At 40.0% G+C, this 22240-nt stretch overlaps 1 protein-coding gene across 3 annotated transcripts in view; it reads right to left on the reverse strand.

Moving 5' to 3' along the window:
• EPSTI1 (epithelial stromal interaction 1) overlaps positions 1-22240 on the reverse strand; it is a 97254-nt gene that overhangs the window by 12475 nt on the left and 62539 nt on the right. For all 3 annotated transcript variants that reach the window (XM_066593228.1, XM_066593220.1, XM_066593237.1), the window contains 3 exons: positions 14905-14970; positions 13804-13860; positions 7627-7710 (listed from right to left, as the gene is read on the reverse strand). In XM_066593228.1, coding sequence (XP_066449325.1) covers positions 7627-7710; positions 13804-13860; positions 14905-14970 — 207 coding nt within the window. The remainder of the gene's footprint in view (positions 1-7626; positions 7711-13803; positions 13861-14904; positions 14971-22240) is intronic.

Below are 22240 nucleotides of genomic sequence, written 5' to 3' on the forward strand. Positions count from 1 at the left end.
TGGCTTCTCTCTCTCCTCAGGTTGGCAGCCTGAAAGAAGATGTTGAATTTATAAGATACGATTTATAGAAAGTTACTGAAATATTGCCTAGAGCAGAGACCCTTGTTAATGAAATGAAAGAAACGAATTGTTTCTATGCAGGACATAATTAGTAAATGCAAACAATTTATCCGTATTTTGCAATCTTTGATCTGGAAAATAGACTAAGGAAAATAATTTGTGACTAGTGGGGGGTTTCAGAAAAGGTTGAAGGATTGTTTTTGAGAGAATGTTTTGAGGGATGGCTGAAATCAACTACGGGGAAAGATACTTTGTCAGCTTTCTTTGGAGGAACCCTAAGTAGCCAGAGTGTTTTAGGTTGGAGGGATTTTCACCATGGGAGAAGAGAGGTCTTTTTTTTAAAGTTTTGAACAATTTAGAGAGTGCTATGATGTTCCCCATATTTGTTTTTTCCAGTTCCTTCAGTTGTGACATGCGTTTGCTGCTCAGCATCTGTGCTTACGATTCAACACCCTTTGGTGAATTTTCTTGGGTGTTCCGAAGTGTGTAATATCTTATTTTTATAGACAGATGCTTTCTTACTAGTTACATCACTTCCGAATAAAAGAAAAGGAAATGGGAAAAAGATTTAGGCCATATTAGCGAAGATAAATGGGCTGTAGTGTTGCAAATGATTCCAATGATACCTCTATTGGATTTAAAGTATAGAGTTTATTATACTCCATTAAGTTGTTTAACATTGGTATTAGATTAAGCTTCGACTGTCCGAAATGTCATATGAATACTGCAGGTTTAATGCATATGGTCTGGGATTGTATAAAATTGTGTGAATTTTTGAATGGAGAGATAATTAAATATCTTGTTGATATTAGTCTTAATCCCAGAATTTATATATTGGGTATTATTGATGGTCACACTCTTAGAAATTCACAGAGCATTGTATCAGGCATTTAATTACTGCCTGTTGGATGCAGCCTGCCTCCCTGACAGTAGGAGATTTTGTCACAAAAATACGAGAGGTTTTATCTTTGGAAAGGGGAATACATTTAAAAAAAAGGCTATTTGACTCAGTTTAAGGAAATTTGGGGAAGATGGTCAAAGATATACAATGGATAGTTCACATTTAGTTGCATTTATGTGCCTAAATATTTTTTTGTTGGAGATGGAGGTGATTATGATTTGCTTAAACATAGTTATGATTGATTGTCTTGTTTGGGTGGGGTAATAGTATGTTCTATGTATATTATACTAATACATGTATAGGTGTCTTGAAATCAAGGGGTAATTGTATTCAAAAATATAATTTTAATAAATATGATATGATAAAAAAAAACAAGCCAATCAGCTGACAAATGAGTGTTCGATCATTCATCAACTGATCGTTAATCCCTTGCAAGACACAATTGTCAGGTAAATGAGCTTCCAGAGGAACACTTTGGACCACTTATTAGCCCATGCAAAAAAGGATTACAAATCAACTATCTTAAGACTGCCTTCACACTGGCGTAAAAATCATGCGAGATTTGTGCGTTGCGAGATGCATACAACTTACACAAATATGAGTCCCATTGTTTTGAACACATGAGTGATGTTTGATATACCGTGGTGCTATTCAGGAAACAGATTGCAGCATGTTCTATCTAACTATGTGATCCCGCATCGCCACCGTTCTCAATGGAGCTGGTGGTGGCGGCTGCGGCCCCAGTGAAAGCAATGGGAAAACTCTGCGTTCCTCTGCAATGGGTATTACAGCGGCGGCAGGGATTTCCTTCATCTCCGCAGTAATGCAAGGCTGTTTTCACATGTAAAGGTGAAATGGCAAAGGTGACATCGGGCCGCGAATCGCCCACGCCAGTGTGAAGGCAGCCTCAGCTGAGTCAATGAGATGCAACAGAAGTTAACACTAGTGTGATCTATAAGTGAGGACATAATGATAGACTGGAGAACTGAAATATTTCAATTTACTTTTAAGCTAGTAGAAAACTGTCCTTCTCATTACTGACATTTGTGTGTGTGTGTGTGTGTGGGGGGGGGGGGACATATGACATGTCAGAAGTGGAATTCACCTTTAGGCCTTATTCCCACGAGTGTTTTATCCTGGCTATTTTGCCGCAATAATACGTCGGCCGAAAATCGCGACAATCTAAAACATTGGATTTCAATGCATTCATTCAGATTGGCGATTGTAAGTCACGTAAAATCGGACAGCCGATATGCTGTTGAATCCATCCGTCGATTTTATGCGTGGCCGCAAAAGATAGGTCTTGTCCTATCCTTTAATCGCGATCAGCCCTATGGCAGCTGCTGGCAAAAGGAGGATGAGGGAGTGCTGCTAAACTCCCTCCCCTTGCTGGCAAAGGTAGGGAATTTAGCAGTGCTAGCGGCTAGCACTGCTAAACTGTCAGCTGGCTCTATTGAGCCAGTTGAACGATTTCTCCCCGGTCAATAGAATTCCGTGCTACGGCACATATACGCCACATCCAATTGTGTGGATAGGTGAGAAAATGCGAGATTTGGTCACAACTTGGTTGCGACCTTACTTCCGTGCATGCAGCCAACCGAAGGGTGCAACGCCCGTGTGAATGAGCCCTTAAGAATACTTTCATTTGCTCAACACTGATATTCAGCCCCCACTGGTTCCAATAGTTCAGTTTGACTTTCATATTCAGATAGAGTGACATCTTAATGCTGCAGCTATTATAATAGTGTACCTCCTGCTTATATAGAATATTGAAGAGTTTAAAAATAGGTCAACAAATCTTAATTTCTTTTAACTTTCATAAGGTTAATGCAAGTTACATCAGTTCAATGCCAGAAAACTTGTACATGCGTCAGAGTAAAACTCATATTAAGTGTTAGTAGGAATATCATAACACTTAAAAAAAAGGAAGTTAAAAACCTCATGTCATCCTAGAAATAGCCAGAGGAGTATCTGAAGTTGATGAAACACCAGGAAGAATAAAAAGGTGATTTAACAAATGGGCAAGCCAGTCATCGGCATGATTAGGGTAATGCAAAAAAGAAAAATGGTTTGAAGGGAACATAAAAGATACATCACAGGAGAGGAGAATGATTGATGCAATGAATAAAAAAAACCTTGTGAGAAGAGCCCTAATGCAATATTAAGTAGAGGAAAAACTCTGTGTCTTTCTGGAACAAGGATGGTAAATGTGAGCAGCTGACAGAAGTTAATGCAATAATACCTTGGTGACAGATTTATAAATGCTTAGGAAAATAAAGGTTAGCTTACACAACTAATCAATTCTATGTGTCAGCTGCTGGGCAATTTATGTTAGAATTTTAGTATACATGTCATATCGGTTGTATACCAAAATCAAAAAACGCCTGAAAGAGTCAGATTACTAAACTGACTAATGGCTAGTGGAAAAACAGAAGATGAGCAAACAATTTCTATCATTAGTGATACAGTATTTGTAATATGAAATGGTGGGTTTGTATTATTTTACCAGAGATCAAAACCATTAATAATGGATACTCTACTCATTTCTAAGCCTTATGTGCTTGAACAGCCCCCCACTATCTCCATTACTAATAATATGGATCCTATTACACTGATCTGCTAAAAAAAAATTACTCCCTCTTGAAATAATACCTTAACCTTATAGATTTGAGGGTGCTGAATCTGAAAGCAGAATTGTTCTATGATTCACTATTTTGTGGAGAGAAGAGGCTTCTCTGCAGGATCGGCTTTAGCTATGTGCAACTTGTGCGATTACACAGGGTACCGACCGCTAGTTGCTAAGCAAAACGCTCTCTCCTCCCTCTCCTCCTAGAAGCAGCTCTAACCCTTCAGCGGGAGTCGGTGATCAGCTGCTCTTCCTTCCTCAGAGATCTCATATGACTACTAGAAAAGCTCAGAAAGCTCTAGGAAAGAGCATCTGATGACCAAGTTCTTCTATGTGAGTGTGTGTTGAGAGGAGAGAGAGCCAACTGAAGGGGGTAAGAGCTGACGGCAGGGGTGAAAGCAGACAAACACAAACAAAAAATGTATATATATTATACACATACTGGGGGAGAGATACAGTATACACAGGGAGGTGACATATACTGTGTGTGAGAAGTACTGGGGGGGGGGGGGGTGGAGGAAAATCCTGGTAGACAGGATATATACTTGCGGGAGACATATACACTGATTCTTATATGATGTGTTGATTTACATACTGTGAGAAGGAGACATAGAGTAAGTGGCGTGAGAGATATGTACTGTTCAAGGCAAAAAAAAAACATTGTAAAAGCTATTCAATCCATTGTGTATACCTCAAAACTGCATTTTAAAAAAATACAACCCAGTCATTGTGGGAAGACGTGCAGCAGGAGAGCTCCGTTCAGGTACCCACAGTGTCTGGTGCCATCAGGCCTCCTGCTGCACTTTACAGTAAAATAAAAGCCTTCATGGTTTTCCCCGCATCAGATGCCGTGAAGCAACCAAAGAGTATTTCCATTTTAGGAATCCCCAGAGATAAACCCATTCGTCCTATGGAACGCCCAAAAAAACTGTGATAAGGGGGACCATGATCCAGCTAGGGTCACACCACAAAAAAGAAAAATACAAAACACTAAAAGACATAATGTCACTAGAAAAATTTGAGAACAAGTTAAAGAGAAAACCAACAATAGCCCTCAACTTGGAACTAATGAAAACTAGAGGATTCTTAATAGAAAGCCACAGAAAGGTGATAAAAACTACTAACATGACCTACTACATACTAAATAATCAATTTAGTAAGCGGATGGCAAATAAGTTTAAACAAAAAACAATCAAAGCAAAAATACCTAATTTGATAGATAACAAACTAAATCACAACATTAGCAACCCTATGGACATAGCTCAGGCCTTCAGGGAGTTCTACTCTACATTGTACAACCTTAAAGAAAACAATAAACCCCCACAACCATGCAAAATAAAAATCGACAGCTTTCTTTCCTCGATCCAATTATCCACGCTAATACAAAACCAACTAGATTCCCTGAATGTACCCATCACCCCCCCCCCCCCCAAGAACGTTACAAACTATTCACGAGTCACGAGTCTAAAAAAGAAAAAGCACTAGGCCCAGACGGTTATTCCAATGAATACTACCAAATCTTTGGCCCCCAACTAACTGAAAAACTGACTGAAACCTTTAATATGGCCATGAAAGGAGGTGTTTTTTCCCCCAGAAATGCTCCAGGCCACTATTTTGGCAATTCCCAAACCAGGAAAAAGTACAACCTCCCTGGCAAATTTTAGTCCTATTTCACTTTTAAATAGTGATTTGAAATTATACGCCAAGATTACAGCCCTACACCTATTGAAATACTACCATCCCTAGTATATAGAGACCAAGCAGGATTTGTAAAGGGAAGACAGACTTCACACGCCACCAGTAGAGCTCTGAACTCAATGCACAAAATGGGTAGCCAACGAACGCCGTCTATGATACTCACATTGAATACAGAGAAGGTGTTCGATAGGATCCATTGGAGATATGCATTCTCTGCGTTTATGCTGCATAAACGAAGGACGATGAGCAGATCGCTGACTGCTCAGTGTAAATAGCAGCCGTTCAGTACTGAACATCCACTATGTTAAGTCAATGGAGAGGGGCGGGGGAGCAACAGGAGAAAAATCTCCTCCAGCCTCCCTGCTGTGCACCAGCGATACTAGCTCCCATGCAGGCGCACAGGAGCTAGTATGTGCAGGGACGAGTGTCGGGCATCATTTGCCAGACCTTCGCCCCATCTAAATGGGCCTTAAGTTGAAACTCTTTTATTATTTTTGGTTACCCCTTCCCCACCCTCTCCCCTACTCTTCCTTAACAACACTCCTGGTTTTCTCCCAAAAATGTATCCCCATGCCTTCCCTTTCCCCATCCACAAGATTAATCTTGCCTAAAAGAAATATTAAGACAAATACGAAGTCATTTGTGTGACAAGTTGCAGGAATATGTAAATGATGCACCTTTCTTTCTATTATAACTGTAATTCTGTATTTGTACATGGAAAACTGCATTTCAATAAAAATTTACTGTTTAAAAAAAGAAAAATATACAACCCATCCTGCAGGAAATGGTACATTAAATGGTGTCGTTAACTCCTTCCTGACATGCGCCACTCTACGGTGCATTTATTTTCACTAATATGGCCTAAATGTTTTTCCCATTTTCTTTTACCTTTATTGGAAATTGCGGTAAATAATAAGAAAGGATCTGTCTATATAAATAAGATATTACACCCTTCATAGCTCCAGAACACTCAAGAAAATTCACCAAAGGGTGTTGAAGCGTAAGCACAAATATTGACTGGGCCTGAGCAGCAAACACATGTCATAACTGAAGGAACCGTGAAAAAAATAACTATGAGGAACATCATGAAGATCCCTAAATTGTTCAAAACTATAAAGAAAAGACCCCTGGAATGTATCGGTTCCAAAAAGATTACCCCTCTCTTCTCCAATGGTAAAAATCCCTCCAACCTAAAAAACTCTGACTAGTTAGGGTTCCTCTAAAGAAAGCTGACAAAGTATCTTTCCTAGTAGTTGACTTCAGCCATCCATCAAAAAGTTTTCATGGATCCACCTTTTCTGCACTTCCCCACTAGTTGCAAATTGTTTCTCCTTAGTCTATTTTCCAGATAATTTGTTTTATATTGCAAAGTATGCATAGACTGCTTGCATTTACTAATTGCATCCAGCATAGGAACAATTTTTTATTTCCTTTCATTAATACGTGTCTCTGCTTTAGACAATCTCTTGGAGATTCTCTTTTTTACTTTTGGAGATTCAATTTTAACTTTTGGAGATTCACTGTAACTTGTATTTTATTCATTTATATCTCTGCTCATTCTGAGCTGAACAGTCCAGTAGGCAGTACCATCAGTGATTGACAGCATTCCCTGTATGTACAGCCATACACGGATAGCTATCAATCACTGATAGGTAATTGAGGAGAATGAGCAGAGATATAAATGAATAAAATACAAGCAGGGGCGTAACTATAGAGGATGCAGGGGATGCGGTTGCACCCGGACCCAGGAGCCTTAGGGGGCCCATAAGGCCTCTCTTCTCCATATAGGGAACCCAGTACTATGAGTAAAGCATTATAGTTGGGGGCCCTGTTACAAGTTTTGCATCGGGGCCCAGGAGCTTCAAGTTACGCCTCTGAATACAAGTTATATTGCATCTTTCCCCATAAAACTATACATCAACCTGCTCCGCTCCTCCTACTTTTTAACTTGCTGTCTGCAGTTTGGACAGCATGTTCCAGCTATCAGATCCCCTTTAATATATGAGGAGATGCACACCTCTTCATATACTAAGAGCATCTCGGCTCCTTCGTACACCTACAGAAATGTATGCCAGGCATGAACTGGGGTACATTTCTAGTATAATTTATCCCAGTTGTGGCATAAATTATATATAATTGTATTGGTCTAGGGTGGCCGCACCCCCTTCCAGCAAGCGATGCCCCCTTTTAGGGAAAGTGGTGTGAGTCGTTGAGGTGGCCAAAAAGTCAAACGTTTTGTACCAAATCTTGTAACATCTTTACCCCATAATCTGGTGTAAAATGAACTGTAAATAACCCTCTATGTGCTTTTAGGGTATGCAGTTTCGTGAACATGCTGTACCTTTCTGCATTGCTCATCTTTCATTGCTTTCAGCCTTCTTTCCTCTTCTTCTTTTTGCTGTTCTCTATAAGTTTGCTGCTTTGGCTGTAACACATATGGCATGGATAGTAGTAAATATGGACTGTACATGTGTTAAAAGGGAAAACAATTCTGAGAGATTCCATTGATTGCTAAAAATGCTTAAAAATCACACAACAAACCCCAAGATATTTGAACAAGTGATTAAATATTTATGTGATCCGGCACATTCTGTACTGTGCTGGGATAATAAGATCTCCTGTAAAGTGGCACAATGGATTTTTCATCTAGAATCAGTGAAGCCCATGAGACTGAACACACAGCTTGTGTATGTGTTATACTCCGTGAGCATGAATATCAGCTATTGCAGGCTCCAGGCCTATTACATTTTTTTAGTGCACTGGTGGTTTACCACCATCATTGGCGACTCTGTACATCTTCACAGGGGTTTTCTAAAATTTGATCTAAATGATCATGCTGATATAAGTCTGGCACTTTCATTTGACAATGCTCTATGTTATATGGCATATATGACATGTCCTGCTAAAGGGAAATCTTTCGAGAGTGGGAGGCTAAATGAGGTCACATGAACGGTCCCATTACTTCTCAGTAGTCAAAGGGGTCCATGTGAGTGCTACTTCCAGTGGCTTAAAATCATTGACTTGGCTACAGATCTCCACGTGTAAAACATTACTGGTAACACTTAGAAATAGCTTTCACATATCTTTAGCTGAAACTATAAGCTTTATTGTAAAACACAGTGAATTTAATTGACTTATATTCACTTTGATGAAATGAAAAAGGCTTTGTAAGATCAAAGTCAAACAAAGCTCTACAAAATGATCTACATTCATTAAAGCTTACTAGACACAAAATAATTTAATGTATAACCTTATTAACTTTTTGATTTACAGATATATGCTTAGAAGCTGTGCAAAGTAGAAACAAAGCAAGCAAAGCAAATAAGGGACCTACTGTAACACAATTCTGAAGGACTAACAAGCTTCAATCGCTGAGATTAGACGCATTTTGGCGTATATATTATCTGGCTTGCACCAACATTCTTGCATCAAAATGTCGCAATTTCAGTGCCGAAATTGTGGCTTTTGATCATTTATGCTGGCCCCTGCCATTTTTTCAAAAGATGAATGGGGCCTATTATTAGGGGATATTGCCATGCATGGCCCATCAGTTGTACTATAATTTACGCAAGAATTCACTTAATATATGAAAAGGTGCATGCCTCCTTATATATTAGGCGCATCTGAGGTCCTCTGTGTGCCTAGAAAGAAATGTATGCCAGGTCCGATGTGGGGAACATTTCTGGTGTAATTTATGTCAGTTTCTGGCGTAAATTAAACATAATTGTGTCGGTTCGGGGGGCAAGCAAGTTTATGAATATCCCTGTGAGTGTGTGGCATGACGCTGTGTAGGTGAAAACATATAAACCAACATATATACAAAATAAAAAATAAATAAATAAATATATATATATATATTTACATACACACACACACACACATATATGTACATGCATATATACATAAAACATATATGCAATTTACATGCATATTTGTATAAGCATACATCATAATATACTATTTGTCTTCATATACTGGATTGCATATGTATGTATAGCATATTAGCATATACATTGTAAAAATTAATATACGGACTCGTTCATGTGCTCGCTTTTGGATTCCGTTTTCCTGCTCTGTTAGGCTACCTTCACATGGGCGAGTGCGGTATCAGGCGTGCCAATGTGCATTTAACATGAATTTTTATTTAAAAATGCCTGGCATCACTTCCCTGGAATTGCAGCCCTCAGCCGCGTGTTTCAGAACGTCAAGAGAAAGAACACGCTGCTGTTTTTAACCCTGCAGCATCTCTGTGAGGGGGAAAAAATCATTCAAGTGAATAGCTCCATTCAAAAAACTGGAGTTCATATTCATGCGAGTTTTGTGCGCAAGATTCTCATCCATGTGAATATAGATTTAAAGAGCCATAAAACAGCAATCAGTGGTTGAATGGAACTGTCATATAATGGTACTCAATGGACCCCATTGACTGTAATAGATTCTGTCTGGCTGCCATTACGTCATTCAGTGTTTTCCGGGATGAAATAGTGTTGCGTGCAGCGTTATTTAGTCTGAGATGTTTGTGGAACTCATTGGTCAAGGGGTGCCTTCGATGCTGATGTGAGCGAACCCTTACTGCATTTTGAGCCGTCCTTTAGAGGTATACGTTCAGAGAACTTCAGATGTATACTGCTGTGCAAGGCTGCAATGGAGCCCATTATATAGACATACAGTGGGATACAGTGCCTACACAGCCAACTGATGCCAGCCACCCAATGCCCCACAAGCTCCCACTGCAGCAGGACATAGCTATTTTTATAAATCATGACACTGACAAATATACATTTTTGATATCCTATTTAATGAAACTCGTTATTAATTGTGGAAATACCCCTTTAAATGAGACTTTTCTGTTTATCGTGTCAAGAAAACCCATCAGTGACAAAAACGTGATTCGGTGCTGTTAAACAATAAAAGATGAAAAAGTCCACAGCAGGGGTGCCAAATTCATTTACAGGGAATAACGCCGGTCTGTTCAATTTTCTTCAAAGGCTTATAGCGGAGTACATTTTTCAAGAATGAAGAAATGCGCTAAAGTACAGATCAAACATATGTAAGATTGCAGAGAAATAAATCCAGAAAAGGATAAATTACATTCACTGATCAATGAATGTTTAAATCAACAAATGTTCAAGAATCATCATCCTCAGAACATCAATACCCCATCAATACACTTCAAAATCAGGAAAGCCTTTCAACTTTTAAAAGTGCTTAATGGAGATCAGCAGGAGGGTAAAGAAAAAAAAAGCTTTTAGACTCAAGTTAATAGATATTTTTTCTCATATCAACACTATAGGTGGTGAATGGCATATCACAGCGTATCGTTATCAACATGTAAAAAGTTGCTGTGCCGGAGAAGCGCACGTCCACTTAGGAAGCTGCAAGTTTATGCCAGATGGGGGAGAAGAAAGCTTTAGATACATGTATACTGCGGGGAAAGGGGGACGTTTGGCCCTACCAGAAACTGCTGGGGAGCTCGTGTGGCGAAGAGTGTTAGAAGGATGGTGAAGCTCTCAATATGATTGTACTGCAATGGGAAAATGTTTTTAGCCATTTTATGTTAAAAAAAAAAAATACTTGTTATGGGTGTCCTGGGGCATAAAGAATTTACCCAAAGGTACTCGGTTGGTAAATACTGCTGTAAGCAAAGCCGAGAAACCAGAAAGGATCATTTGACATATTCCATTAGGGCAGGGAGTCCCTAAATATCACTCAAGATCCTGTGTTGCATTAATGACTGGCTAAATTTGTGTTTCCCAACTCCAGTCCTCACCACCCCCAACAGGTCATGGTTTCAGGATTTCTTCAGGATTAAACGGGTGATGTAATTATGGTCAGTGCCTCAGACATTGCCACAGGTGTCCTTACTGTAGGATAATGACTTGTTGGGGGTCCCTGAGGACTGGAGTTGGGGAACACTTGAGCAAGTCAAGTGTTAACCAGTGGCTTCACTTGGCAGATAGATCCTGGACCTGAGCCTCGATCATAAGAGCGTTGCCCAAATCTCTGCCTTCCTAGCACTGTTGCAGATTGTTGAAAGCAAAAGACAGCCACATCACTAGTAGTATTGTAAACAGTGAGGTGCCGCATCAGTATGTGTCGTGCTACTCGTCAGTCTCATGGGCGAATGCCTTGTGTGGAGTGGTATTTGCCTCTCTGTACACTGTCTTCTGTCCTGAGTCCTCCTCCATCTCACCCTGCTTCCTCCCGCCTCCTGTTTGATTCTATACCTCCTTTTGCATACAAGTGTCTTGCTCACCCTGACTGGACTTAAGGCCTTCTAAACAGAGCTCAATCTCCAGCCCCTAACTGAACACCGACCCCACATCCCTCTCTTGTCGTGCGCAATTGTACAAGAGAAACCAAGTAATCTTGTAGATATGATACCTTTTAATGGCTAACAAAAATACATGATGTTAAAGCGAGCTTTTGAACCTCTCAGGGTCCTTCCTCAGGCATGCATATATATACACACATACATATGACAAGGCATAGACATGGTGTGATTAATTTGCGCTTGAAAGGATGCTACAACAGGATGAGTAGAGAAATAAAAACATACTTAAAAAGTCCTCTGATAAAGATGTGAAAGTTTTATGGGGCCTGAATTAGTGTTGGGGTGTCACCAGGCCTGTGTGTTATCTGTGCTGTAGATTTCTTATACTTCCTAGTCATGCATGAATCCTCTTGAAGAATTTAACCCCGTGTTGTAAGTGTCAAAAGTTGTTATAAGTTTGCACTCCCAAATTTTTCTGTGGCTTTGCTATCTGAAATTGCTTTTAGGTATAAGGATCTGTTCTATGTTGTGTCCGTGACTAGAAAAGTGCTCAGCCACGGGTAATTCTGTCTTTCTCTCTTTAATTGTGTGGTGATGAGATCTCATCCTTGCTCTAAGTTTTTGTCCTGTTTCTCCAACTTATAAAGGCCCCAACAGGACATTTATTGCACAGGATCAGGTACTCAACATTGGACGTGGAACATGAAAATGATATTTACATCCGAGTGCGATACAATTGTTTTTTACATCCCATAGGAATTAACCCCTTCAGTGGCAGGTTTATTATTACAATGTCATGCCTCACAGGGCAGGTTTTTTAAATGAGTCAACAATGCAATTTAACCACTTAAGTGATGCATTTTTTAATTATTTACGGGTTTAAAAATGTCACTTTTTTATTAGCAATTTAAGTTCTATGATTTTTTTCTGAACTTTGGAATGTAATGTTTTTAAAAAAATATTTAGTATAGTTTAGGAGGTATGATGCTACAGCCACCAGCCCCATTCAAAGCAATGGAATGCAGGCAACCCCAGTAGTGATTTTTGGGGAAGGGCTTGACATATTAGCAATGGGTTCTATTCACGTGTGAGTTTTAAATGTCAAAATCATGTAAGCAGCACGAGGGGTTAAATTATCCACAGCACGTCTCCATAAAAAGCATAATTCTTGTTTATTCAATCCATTCTTTGCATTTTCTGCTGCGGCAAAGAATGTATTGAATAAACAAGAACTATGCTTTTTATGGAGACGTGCTGTGGATAATTTAACCCCTCGTGCTGCTTATATGATTTTGACATGTTGGGAGTAGAATTGGATGAGCAGTCCACATCCTGGTAAGCCTGCATGGAATAAGTGTATAATTACACCTCCCGCCTCTGTTTATGTGAGGTTTGTGTGCGGCAGCCCTACAATAGACTTTTACTGAGTTTTAAATGTCTCACAACATACAAACTCATGTGTGAAAAATGCCCATGTAAATACAGCCTTAAACTCAGTAGAAATGAGGATAGATAGATCTCTATAAAATGAGCATACATAGCCATATTTCTACTTGGTTCCATTTGGATATTTCTGTTTACAGGAAATTCATGAAAAATGACAGCTATAATTTGGTAGTAGAAGGCAGCTCTTTTCTTCTTTGCACTTACTGGATGATCTTTGTGGATCATTGAGTGTAAGGAAGCTTACCTTGCAATAAGTAGTATTCCCTGTACAAGACTTTTTTTAGTACAAAAGAAGTGGTTAGTCTATACATTTCTCAGTACATGATATTATACTGTATATACAGCTTGAACTGATAATATTTTTGCTTATTCATTGAAATGGGATATGAAGTATCTAAAATGTCACAAAAGTATATAGGAATCAGGGTAGTGCCCCTACAGTCAAGAATGGTGTAGCAGTGAGTAATATAATGTAATGGACTTACCCTGGTACTCAGTGAGGTCACAGGAGTGCCCCACCGGTACCTCGAAGTCCAGGAAAGCCTGTAAAAGTGGTGGTCCTCGATCCCAATCCTTAATGGAGAGCAGCTCAGATCTTTGTGTCCCCCTATGTGGGGGACCCAATGGTGTACATTCCAAAAGGCCCTTTGAGGGGCTGAAACGCGTTGCAATAAACCTTAGGACAATATACTTCTGAGTGGATCTACTTCTCCCCCGCGAAGCGCTTGGATCTTTTTTCTTCTTTTATTTCTAAAATGCCACAAATACATCTGGAATATACATCAATTCTTGTCTTACCTGCTTGTGATGAGGTTTATTCATTTCCTGTAGTCTAGTTTTCTCCTCGATTTTATGCTGTGGTAGATTTGTATTGAAATTATTAATCACTAAGTATCAGAAACCATAAGCTAAAGAACTTTTAATGCAAATATGACTTAATAAAATCATTTTTGTTTGACGGTTTTATAGGTTATAGGGGTTGTCCAGTCATATGTAAATAAAGGGTAAAGGGAACCTGTCAGGTCCCCTAAGGTTCCTTGGCTACGAGAAGAAGGGCATAGTGACAGACATGCTAATTTCAGAAGTCTGCCACTTGTACAGATCGATTTAGTGTTTTTGTAAATCTAGCTGGAAACTTTGCAGAGTTGGACTGGAGATGAGTTCAATGAAACTCATCTATGTTCATATATGCACTTTCCCGCCCCTCCTCCCTGCTGATTCTGATTGTTACGTCACTCTACATGCAGAGAAACACTGAAGGAGCTGTCAATGGGCATCTGGAGGAAGAAGCAGATCAACTATGCAAAGTTTCAAAAGTAAGATTAACTAAACCAATCGGTATAAGGGCTCAGTCACACGGGCGCATCGGTACCCGTGTGACTGAGCCGTTACTGCAGAAATAAGACGGCCATACCTGAAGACAGACGTCTCTCTGCAGCGCTGATGAAAGAACACATGACCGGCAATGAAGCAGACTGACCAGCTTAGGGGACCTTTAGTTGTATATTTAAAAATACTTCAACTTCCTAATATATTTTATGCTTCACATTCGATACTTTCTTTATGTACGGGCACATTACCTTTTGATACAATGGATAGATTTTAAATTGGTAATTCTTCCTATCAGAATATTATTGACATGCAACATTCGCATTTTGAAAATTCTATTTTTTCATGATTTATCAACTGCAATTTACATAGTTAGTTCCATAGTATATTCACATAGCCTGAACATGATCTTGATTGTTGCCCAAACTAATGGTATTCATTTTGTAATACCGAATCCCTGTTTACTGCGGCCATTGTTTCTGTCAAATGACTTTGGTTCCCTTCGACTGTAACCTATCCTATGTATATCCTCTATAACAGCTAGGTATGTAAAAGATGAAAGCATAATACCGTTAAAAGTGAATCTTTAAGTGCCTGCTGAAGCATCCAGTCTTCATCCTGTTCCTGATTAACAGCCTGTAAGATAAATACGTTATAGTTTATCACTTGGGTGGCATAATGGATCTTCTAGAAAAGAAGGGAAAACAATTACTCTCTATGACCGTCATTCATCCTCACTATCCATTTCTCTCACCGTCTGCATTGCCTGCTCTTGTTTAATAGCCTGGTTCTTCATAACGGATGACATTAATAATTGTGCTGCTTCACTAATGAGTGTTGCACATGCAGAACCCACAATTCTTCCTAAGTGCTCAGTACAGGAGCCATTTTTGTCCAGTGAAATCAGGAAGCTATTTTGTCACTGCCTATATTTGGGTCTGGATTTTTTTCTAATGTTTGCATCTATTATTTAATATAAACCAAGAATGTAACAGAAGAATTAATTAGGGTATTACATGAGAAATTATTACATATGATATACCTTTGGAAAATAAAAATCTGATTGAGTGAAGAGCCTAAAAAGTGGGTAGTGGATTAGCTATTGGGGTTTGCCTGAGCTAATAATTGGAAATTGGACCCCAACATTGTCTACCTAAACATGTAGAAAACCAGAATAAAAAAGTAGTGTTAGGATCTAATTACTTTTTTCTAATTAGACAATAGCATACTCATACTAAATAGAGCGATCTTATTGTACAACATATATTGTATGACCTATATACAGTACATTCTATATAGCTTGTCATCATTAGATGCGGCAAACTGTGAAGTCACTGTTAGTTTGTTAGACGAAAAAATACTCAAAAAATTATGTTCTAAACAAAAGTACCCCTTTTTTTGTTGAAATTTAAAGAACCACTTTGATTTTCTTATTCATTCATTATGCAGCTATCCCCCCAGTAGATATATAAGTGAATGAGTGTTACCTTTGTTAGTTATTTCTGTCTATCTGAATGTCCCAGCCTCTTTTTCCTCAGATGTTAATGTGATCCCAGTTTTAACCAGCTCATATTTACTTGGGTTTATGTATTCACTTTCTAGTCAGTTTCTCAGTCTGTGTGATGCTGTTACACAGGGCCTGGCTGCAGAGGGGCACAGTCATTCCTGTCACAGTTACTGATGATGATCACACAGCTCCTGTCATACAACTATGATAGAGTAGATCACAGCTCATTCTACTGACTTTATACGTATGGTCTATAGCTTATTTAAAAGACTATAGGAGTTAATGATAATAAAATTGTCTCCCCAATACAGAAAGAAATGGTATAACTGTGTTGATGAATTAAGAGATAGATGTCAAAGTGAAACCAACATCTTTCGGCATCAAGATGGCGGCAGATAGGGTGCTACACTGCAGGGAAGTGGCTGGAATACACCTCCAGAGTGTAACAGGTGATCAGGGGAGGGGGCAGAGATGGAAAAATGTGTGTTCACCGGAGTGGCCCTTTAACTTTTAATATATACATTTTAAAGTGAAAACCCTAATGTGAACCTATTATGTATGCTAGCTATGCAGGACACCCACCCTCCTTGGTATCCCCTATACTGGTGAGATCAAATACATAAATGTAGGAGAGCTGTAAATCACCTATACCCCAATGATAGTCATTAAGACTATGAATCAAGATGAAACAATGAACATTATATCTTAATTATATTCCGAAATATATACCCTGGAATCAATCTACTAGAGAATAAGAATAACATCAATTGTCACATAAACTCAATGTTTCATCCAACTATATATACTAATATTGAATTACCATAAAAAAACAAGAACCACATCAATTTATATAAACTCATGAATATTCTACGCTGTCACTTTACATATAGATGCATAAATGTTTCAATGTTCTAATGTTCCTACGCATTTTACACACTCGGTTGGTGGATTCATCAGGGAATAATGAAAGCTAGTGCTCACAAGCCATACTGATAAATACAGGTAATAGAAAATGAAAAAAGATTATTGGCCAAAAGTTTGGTCTATCGAAAGCAGTGTTTGATACAACAAAGTTGGGGTAGACGTATACATTCTAAATCAGTGAAGTTGTGACTTATATATGTGGTAACTAGTGATGAGTGAGCATTGCCCTTAGCGAGTACCTGCCCGCTCGGGAGCAAAGATTTTGCTGCTGGCGGCGGGCAGGGAGCTGCGGGGGAGAGCGGGGAGGAACGGAGGGGAGATCTCTCTCTCCCTCTCTTCCCCCCACTCACCCCTGCTGACTGCCGCAACTCACCTGTCACCCGCGCCGTCAGCCGAACCTTTTCTCCCGAGCGGGGAGATACTCGCTAAGGACAATGCTCGATCGAGCAATTGTCCTTAGCGAGTATGCTCGCTCATCTCTAGTAGTAACCTAGCCATGCAGCTTCCTCATTGGTTTTTTACTTATGGCTTTATCATATGGTCACTTTTTACATGGCTCTTATGTTAGATGTACATATATTTGAACCTGCCAATAATCTTTTTTTCATTTTCTATTACCTTTATCTGTATGGTTTATGAACAATAGCTTTAATTGTTCCCTGATAAACCCACCAACCATGTGGGGGGAATGTATGTTAGTAGAGATAGATGTATGAGTGGTATGACTACAGCATCAGACTACACCGGATATGTGTGTAGTCTATCACAATGGAAACATGTAAGTCTGCATAGTAATTGTAAACACAAAATGGTAGGATATTTGTAACTAAGACTATTGCCTAGACGTTGGGGAAAGAAATAAATTAGTTGCAAGTGTTTCTATAATTATAACTAAATTCCAAGCTCTCCTACTGCATATGCAGTCCTTGACTGTATTCAGATAGGCTTACCGAAAAAAATGTACCAATTTTTTTTCCATTCAATTTACTGATGTTGAAGAATTCCAATGACAATGTAATATACGGAGCTTAAAACCTGCACTGTTTACAAAGGTACACAGAGAACGATGTGAAGCTTGGAACAACAGTATATGTAAATACATAAAACTGATCAATGTGGCTGTTTACCTTGTGATATTTCAGCAGTTTTATTTTTGCAAAGGCTGCAACATGTTTTATTCATTTCACCCAAAAAGATCAATGCTATTTTGTGGATCAATAAAAGGGAAATGCCTTAGTGGAACTGAGTATTACTAGTCTGTTAATGCCATTAAGGAAATGTACCTAGCAGTTACAGATATATTTCACATTTTCTTGCAGCACTGTAATACAATGTGATTTTGGTTCTAGATGAACACTCACTCAACGGGAATATGTGAATATAAAATGATCCTAATGATTTCACCTGTAAAGCTTCTTCACATGATTTACATGCTGTTACTTTTTTATCTCTCAGCTCTGTTTCAAAGTTTGTTCTTTCTACTTATTTCTGTTATATCACAACTGTATTCTAGAGGGATATTTTGTTCAGAATAAAAAGCTTATTGACTACATAATGAAAAGCTATACAATTTTCTAGGCCTAAAATAGTTTGTGCATCCATTTTTAATGGTTTTCAGACTCTTTGCTTCAAGTCAACAAATGGTAACTTTCATTCTTTACTTCCAAAAGAACTGCAACAAGCCAAGGCAATAGCTAGGAGGAAGAAAGTGGGGCTTGTGCCCCGGGCACTCGGTTAGCTGTGATAGTGGGAGGATGCAAAATATAGCCTTTAGTTCCTTCCTCTTCTTTCTTCTTTCTTCCCTGCACTATACAACCTCCCCCTACAGTGTTTCCTGGTCCTGCCTGCAACTTGACACAACCAGCTGCTTAGAGATATCATTGTGAAGGCAAGGAGGGGGAGGAGGGCAAACAACCAACTTTTACAATCTAGGAAGCTGCTTTCTCCACTCAGGTTGCTGTGTTGTCTCCTGATATATTTAAACATAGCTTTTAGGTCACCCACTCAGCCGTCTTTTGTCTAAACTCAATAATCCCAATTTTTATAATCTCTCTGGGTATTGTAGTTTAGCCATTGCGTTTATTACTTTAGTTGCCCGACTTTGTATCTGCTCAAGCTCTGATATGTCCTTCTTGAGTACCGGTGCCTAAAACTGTACACAATATTCCATGTGTGGTCTAACCCGAGACTTGTAAAGAGGAAGAACAATTTTCTTATCATGTGCACCTAGACCTCTTTTGATGCACCCCATTATCCTATGTGCCTTGGCAGCAGCTGCCTGACACTGGTTGCTCCATCTAAGCTTACAGTTAAGTAAAATCCCCAAGTCCTTTTCCATCTCAGTTTTTCCCAGTGGTTTCCCATTTAGTGTGTAATGATGACATTTCCTCTGCCTATGTGCATAACGTTACATTTATCAGTGTTAAGCTTAATTTGCCACTTTTAAGTCTAAGGGTGCATTCAGACGAGCGTGTTTTGGTGCGTACTTAGGTGCGCACATACGTCCGCACCTAGGTACGAGCAAAAGCACGCGTGAACACAGCTGCGTGCTTGTTGTCAATGGAGCCGTGGCTGCTGCCGGCGGCTCCATTGAAAACAATGCTCTGCTGGTCCCCTGCATTCTTTTCCAGGGAAGGGTTTTACATATAAGCCCTTCCCTGAAAAAGAAACATTTTAGTGCAAAACAAAAAAGAATTTAAAAAAACTTACCTGTCCGCAGCTGCTGTGACCCCCGCGGGCATGAAGAACACATCTGCCGCATGCGGCCGATGTATCCTTCACCCCCGCTAGTTAAGAGAATTCCCTGCTGCTACATCTGCCACATCTGTGGCAGATGCAGCAAAAGGAATTCTTCAATTCTCAACCTGCTGCCGGCATCCTGCTGCCGGCATCCTGTCAATGGCTTTTCAGTGAAGGGCTTCATAAGCCCTTCCCTGAAAAGCCATTTAAAATAGTGCAAAAAGTAAAAAAAAAACAATTCTCACCTCCCTTCAGCTGCCGGGGCTCCGCCGTGACTTCTAGCTCTGTCCCCAGCTCTGTAGTTCTGAGCTATCAGCAGCCGGGGACTTAAAATCCCCGCCTGCTGGTAGCTCTGATTGTGGTTGGCTGAATTGCTTCAGCCAATCACAATCAGAGCTACCAGCAGGAGGGGATTTTAAATCCCCGGCTGCTGATAGCTCAGCAGCGCTACAGAGCCGTGGACAGCGGCAGAAGTCCCCGCTGAGCCCCGGCAGCTGTCAGTGGCTTTGCAGGGAAGGGTTTCATAAGCCCTTCCCTGAAAAGCCTTTTAAAATAGTAAAAAAAATTTGAAAAAAGGTACTCACCTCCCTTCAGCTGCTGGGGCACAGCCGCGTCTTCTCCTGCTGTCCCCTGCACTGTGGTGCTGAACTGCTGATCTATCAGCAGGCGGGGATTTAAAATCCCCGCCTGCTGAAAGAGTTGTATGTAATTGGCTGAGGTCAGCCAATCACAGGCAACTCTCACCGGTCATTCATTCGGGGAGAGTTGCCTGTGATTGGCTGAGCACTAGATCAGCACCACAGTGCAGGGGACAGCAGGAGAAGATGCGGCTGTGCCCCAGCAGCTGAAGGGAGGTGAGTATCTATTTTTTTTGTTTTTTAAATCACTTTTAATTGATTTTCAGGGAAGGGCTTATATGTAAAGCCCTTGCCTGAAAAACAATTCAGGTGTGCCACAGACCATTGTCTTCAATGGAGCTGCCGGCAGCAGAAGCGGCTCCATTGAAGAGAATGCCTGCATTTTTTTTTTTTTTTTACACTAAAACCTTTCTTTTTCAGGGAAGGGCTTATATGTATAGTCCTTCCCTGAAAAGGAATGCAGGGAGCCAGCAGGTCATTGTTTTCAATGGAGCCGCCGGCAGCAGCCGCGGATCCATTGAAAACAATGCGTGCATTCCCTATGGTGCACGCATGTCCTATCTTTGCAGGCACGCACCTGCAAAGTACGGACATGTGCACACACCATAGGGAATGCAGTGTTGTAAATACAAGCGTGTTTTTGTGCGTGCATATGCACGCACCAAAACACGCTCGTCTGAACGCACCCTAAGCCCCCAACTTACCGGCCTCTGATTTCCAGGTTCATTTTTTGAACCCATTTTGAATATCGGCACCACATTGGCTACGCGCCAATCCAGTAAAACAGAGCCTATCACTATAAAGTCCTTAAATATAAGAAACAAGGGTCTGTGTATGACATTGTTTAATTCTCTTAAAACACAGAGATGGTTGCCATCGTGACCTGGCAATTTGTCTATTTTAATCTTTCTAAGACAGCTCTGCATTTCTTTCTGGGTTAGACTGGTGATATTTAGTGGAGAGTTTACATTATCACTCTGCATCTCATCTGACATTTAATTTTCCTCAGTGAATACACTGGAGAAAAGGCTATTAAAGGAGATGTCCCGAGGCAGCAAGTGGGTCTATACACTTCTGTATGGCCATAATAATGCACTTTGTAATGTACATTGTGCATTAATTATGAGCCATACAGAAGTTATAAAAAGTTTTATACTTACCTGCTCCGTTGCTGGCGTCCTCGTCTCCATGGAGCCGACTAATTTTTGGCCTCCGATGGCCAAATTAGCCGCGCTTGCGCAGTCCGGGTCTTCAGCTTTCTTCTATGGAGCCGCTCGTGCCAGAGAGCGGCTCCGTGTAGCTCCGCCCCGTCACGTGCCGATTCCAGCCAATCAGGAGGCTGGAATCGGCAGTGGACCGCACAGAAGAGCTGCGGTCCACGAAGGTAGAAGATCCCGGCGGCCATCTTCAGCGGTAAGTATTGAAGTCACCGGACCGCCGGGATTCAGGTAAGCGCTGTGCGGGTGGTTTTTTTAACCCCTGCATCGGGGTTGTCTCGCGCCGAACGGGGGGGGGGGGTTTAAAAAAAAAAAAAACCCGTTTCGGCGCGGGACATCTCCTTTAAATAGATTTGCTTTCTCCTCATCGTCCTCTACAATTTCTCCTACATTATTTATTAAAAGGGCCAACACTTTCAGTATTAATCTTTTAACTATTTATATAGCTAAAGAACACTTTAGGGTTAGTTTTATGCTCTTTGGCAATAAGTCTCTCTGTCTAAATCTTTGCTGCTTTTATCTGATTTTTACATAATTAATTTTTTTCCTTATTGGTTTTTTGTGCTTCTTCACTGCCTTCTTGTTTTAGTAGTTTAAACGCTTTATTTTTACTGTTTGTTGCCCCTCTTTACACCTTTATTAAGCCATATTGGTTTTCTTTTATTACTAAGTCTTTTATTCCTGTAAGGTATGAACCTCTCACAGTAAGTAATCAGGATGTTCTTAAATGTTTCCCATTTATTGTTTGTACTCTTATTTTTGAAGACATTGCCCCAGTCAATAAGGTTAAGGGCATCACTAAGCTGATCGAACTTGGCCTTCCTAAAGTTTAGTATTTTTGTAGCTCTCCTATAAATCTCTCTCTTGAAGGACAAGTTCAA

The sequence above is a fragment of the Eleutherodactylus coqui genome, chromosome 1 (genome assembly GCF_035609145.1).
Source record: "Eleutherodactylus coqui strain aEleCoq1 chromosome 1, aEleCoq1.hap1, whole genome shotgun sequence".
Lineage (NCBI taxonomy): Eukaryota > Metazoa > Chordata > Amphibia > Anura > Eleutherodactylidae > Eleutherodactylus > Eleutherodactylus coqui.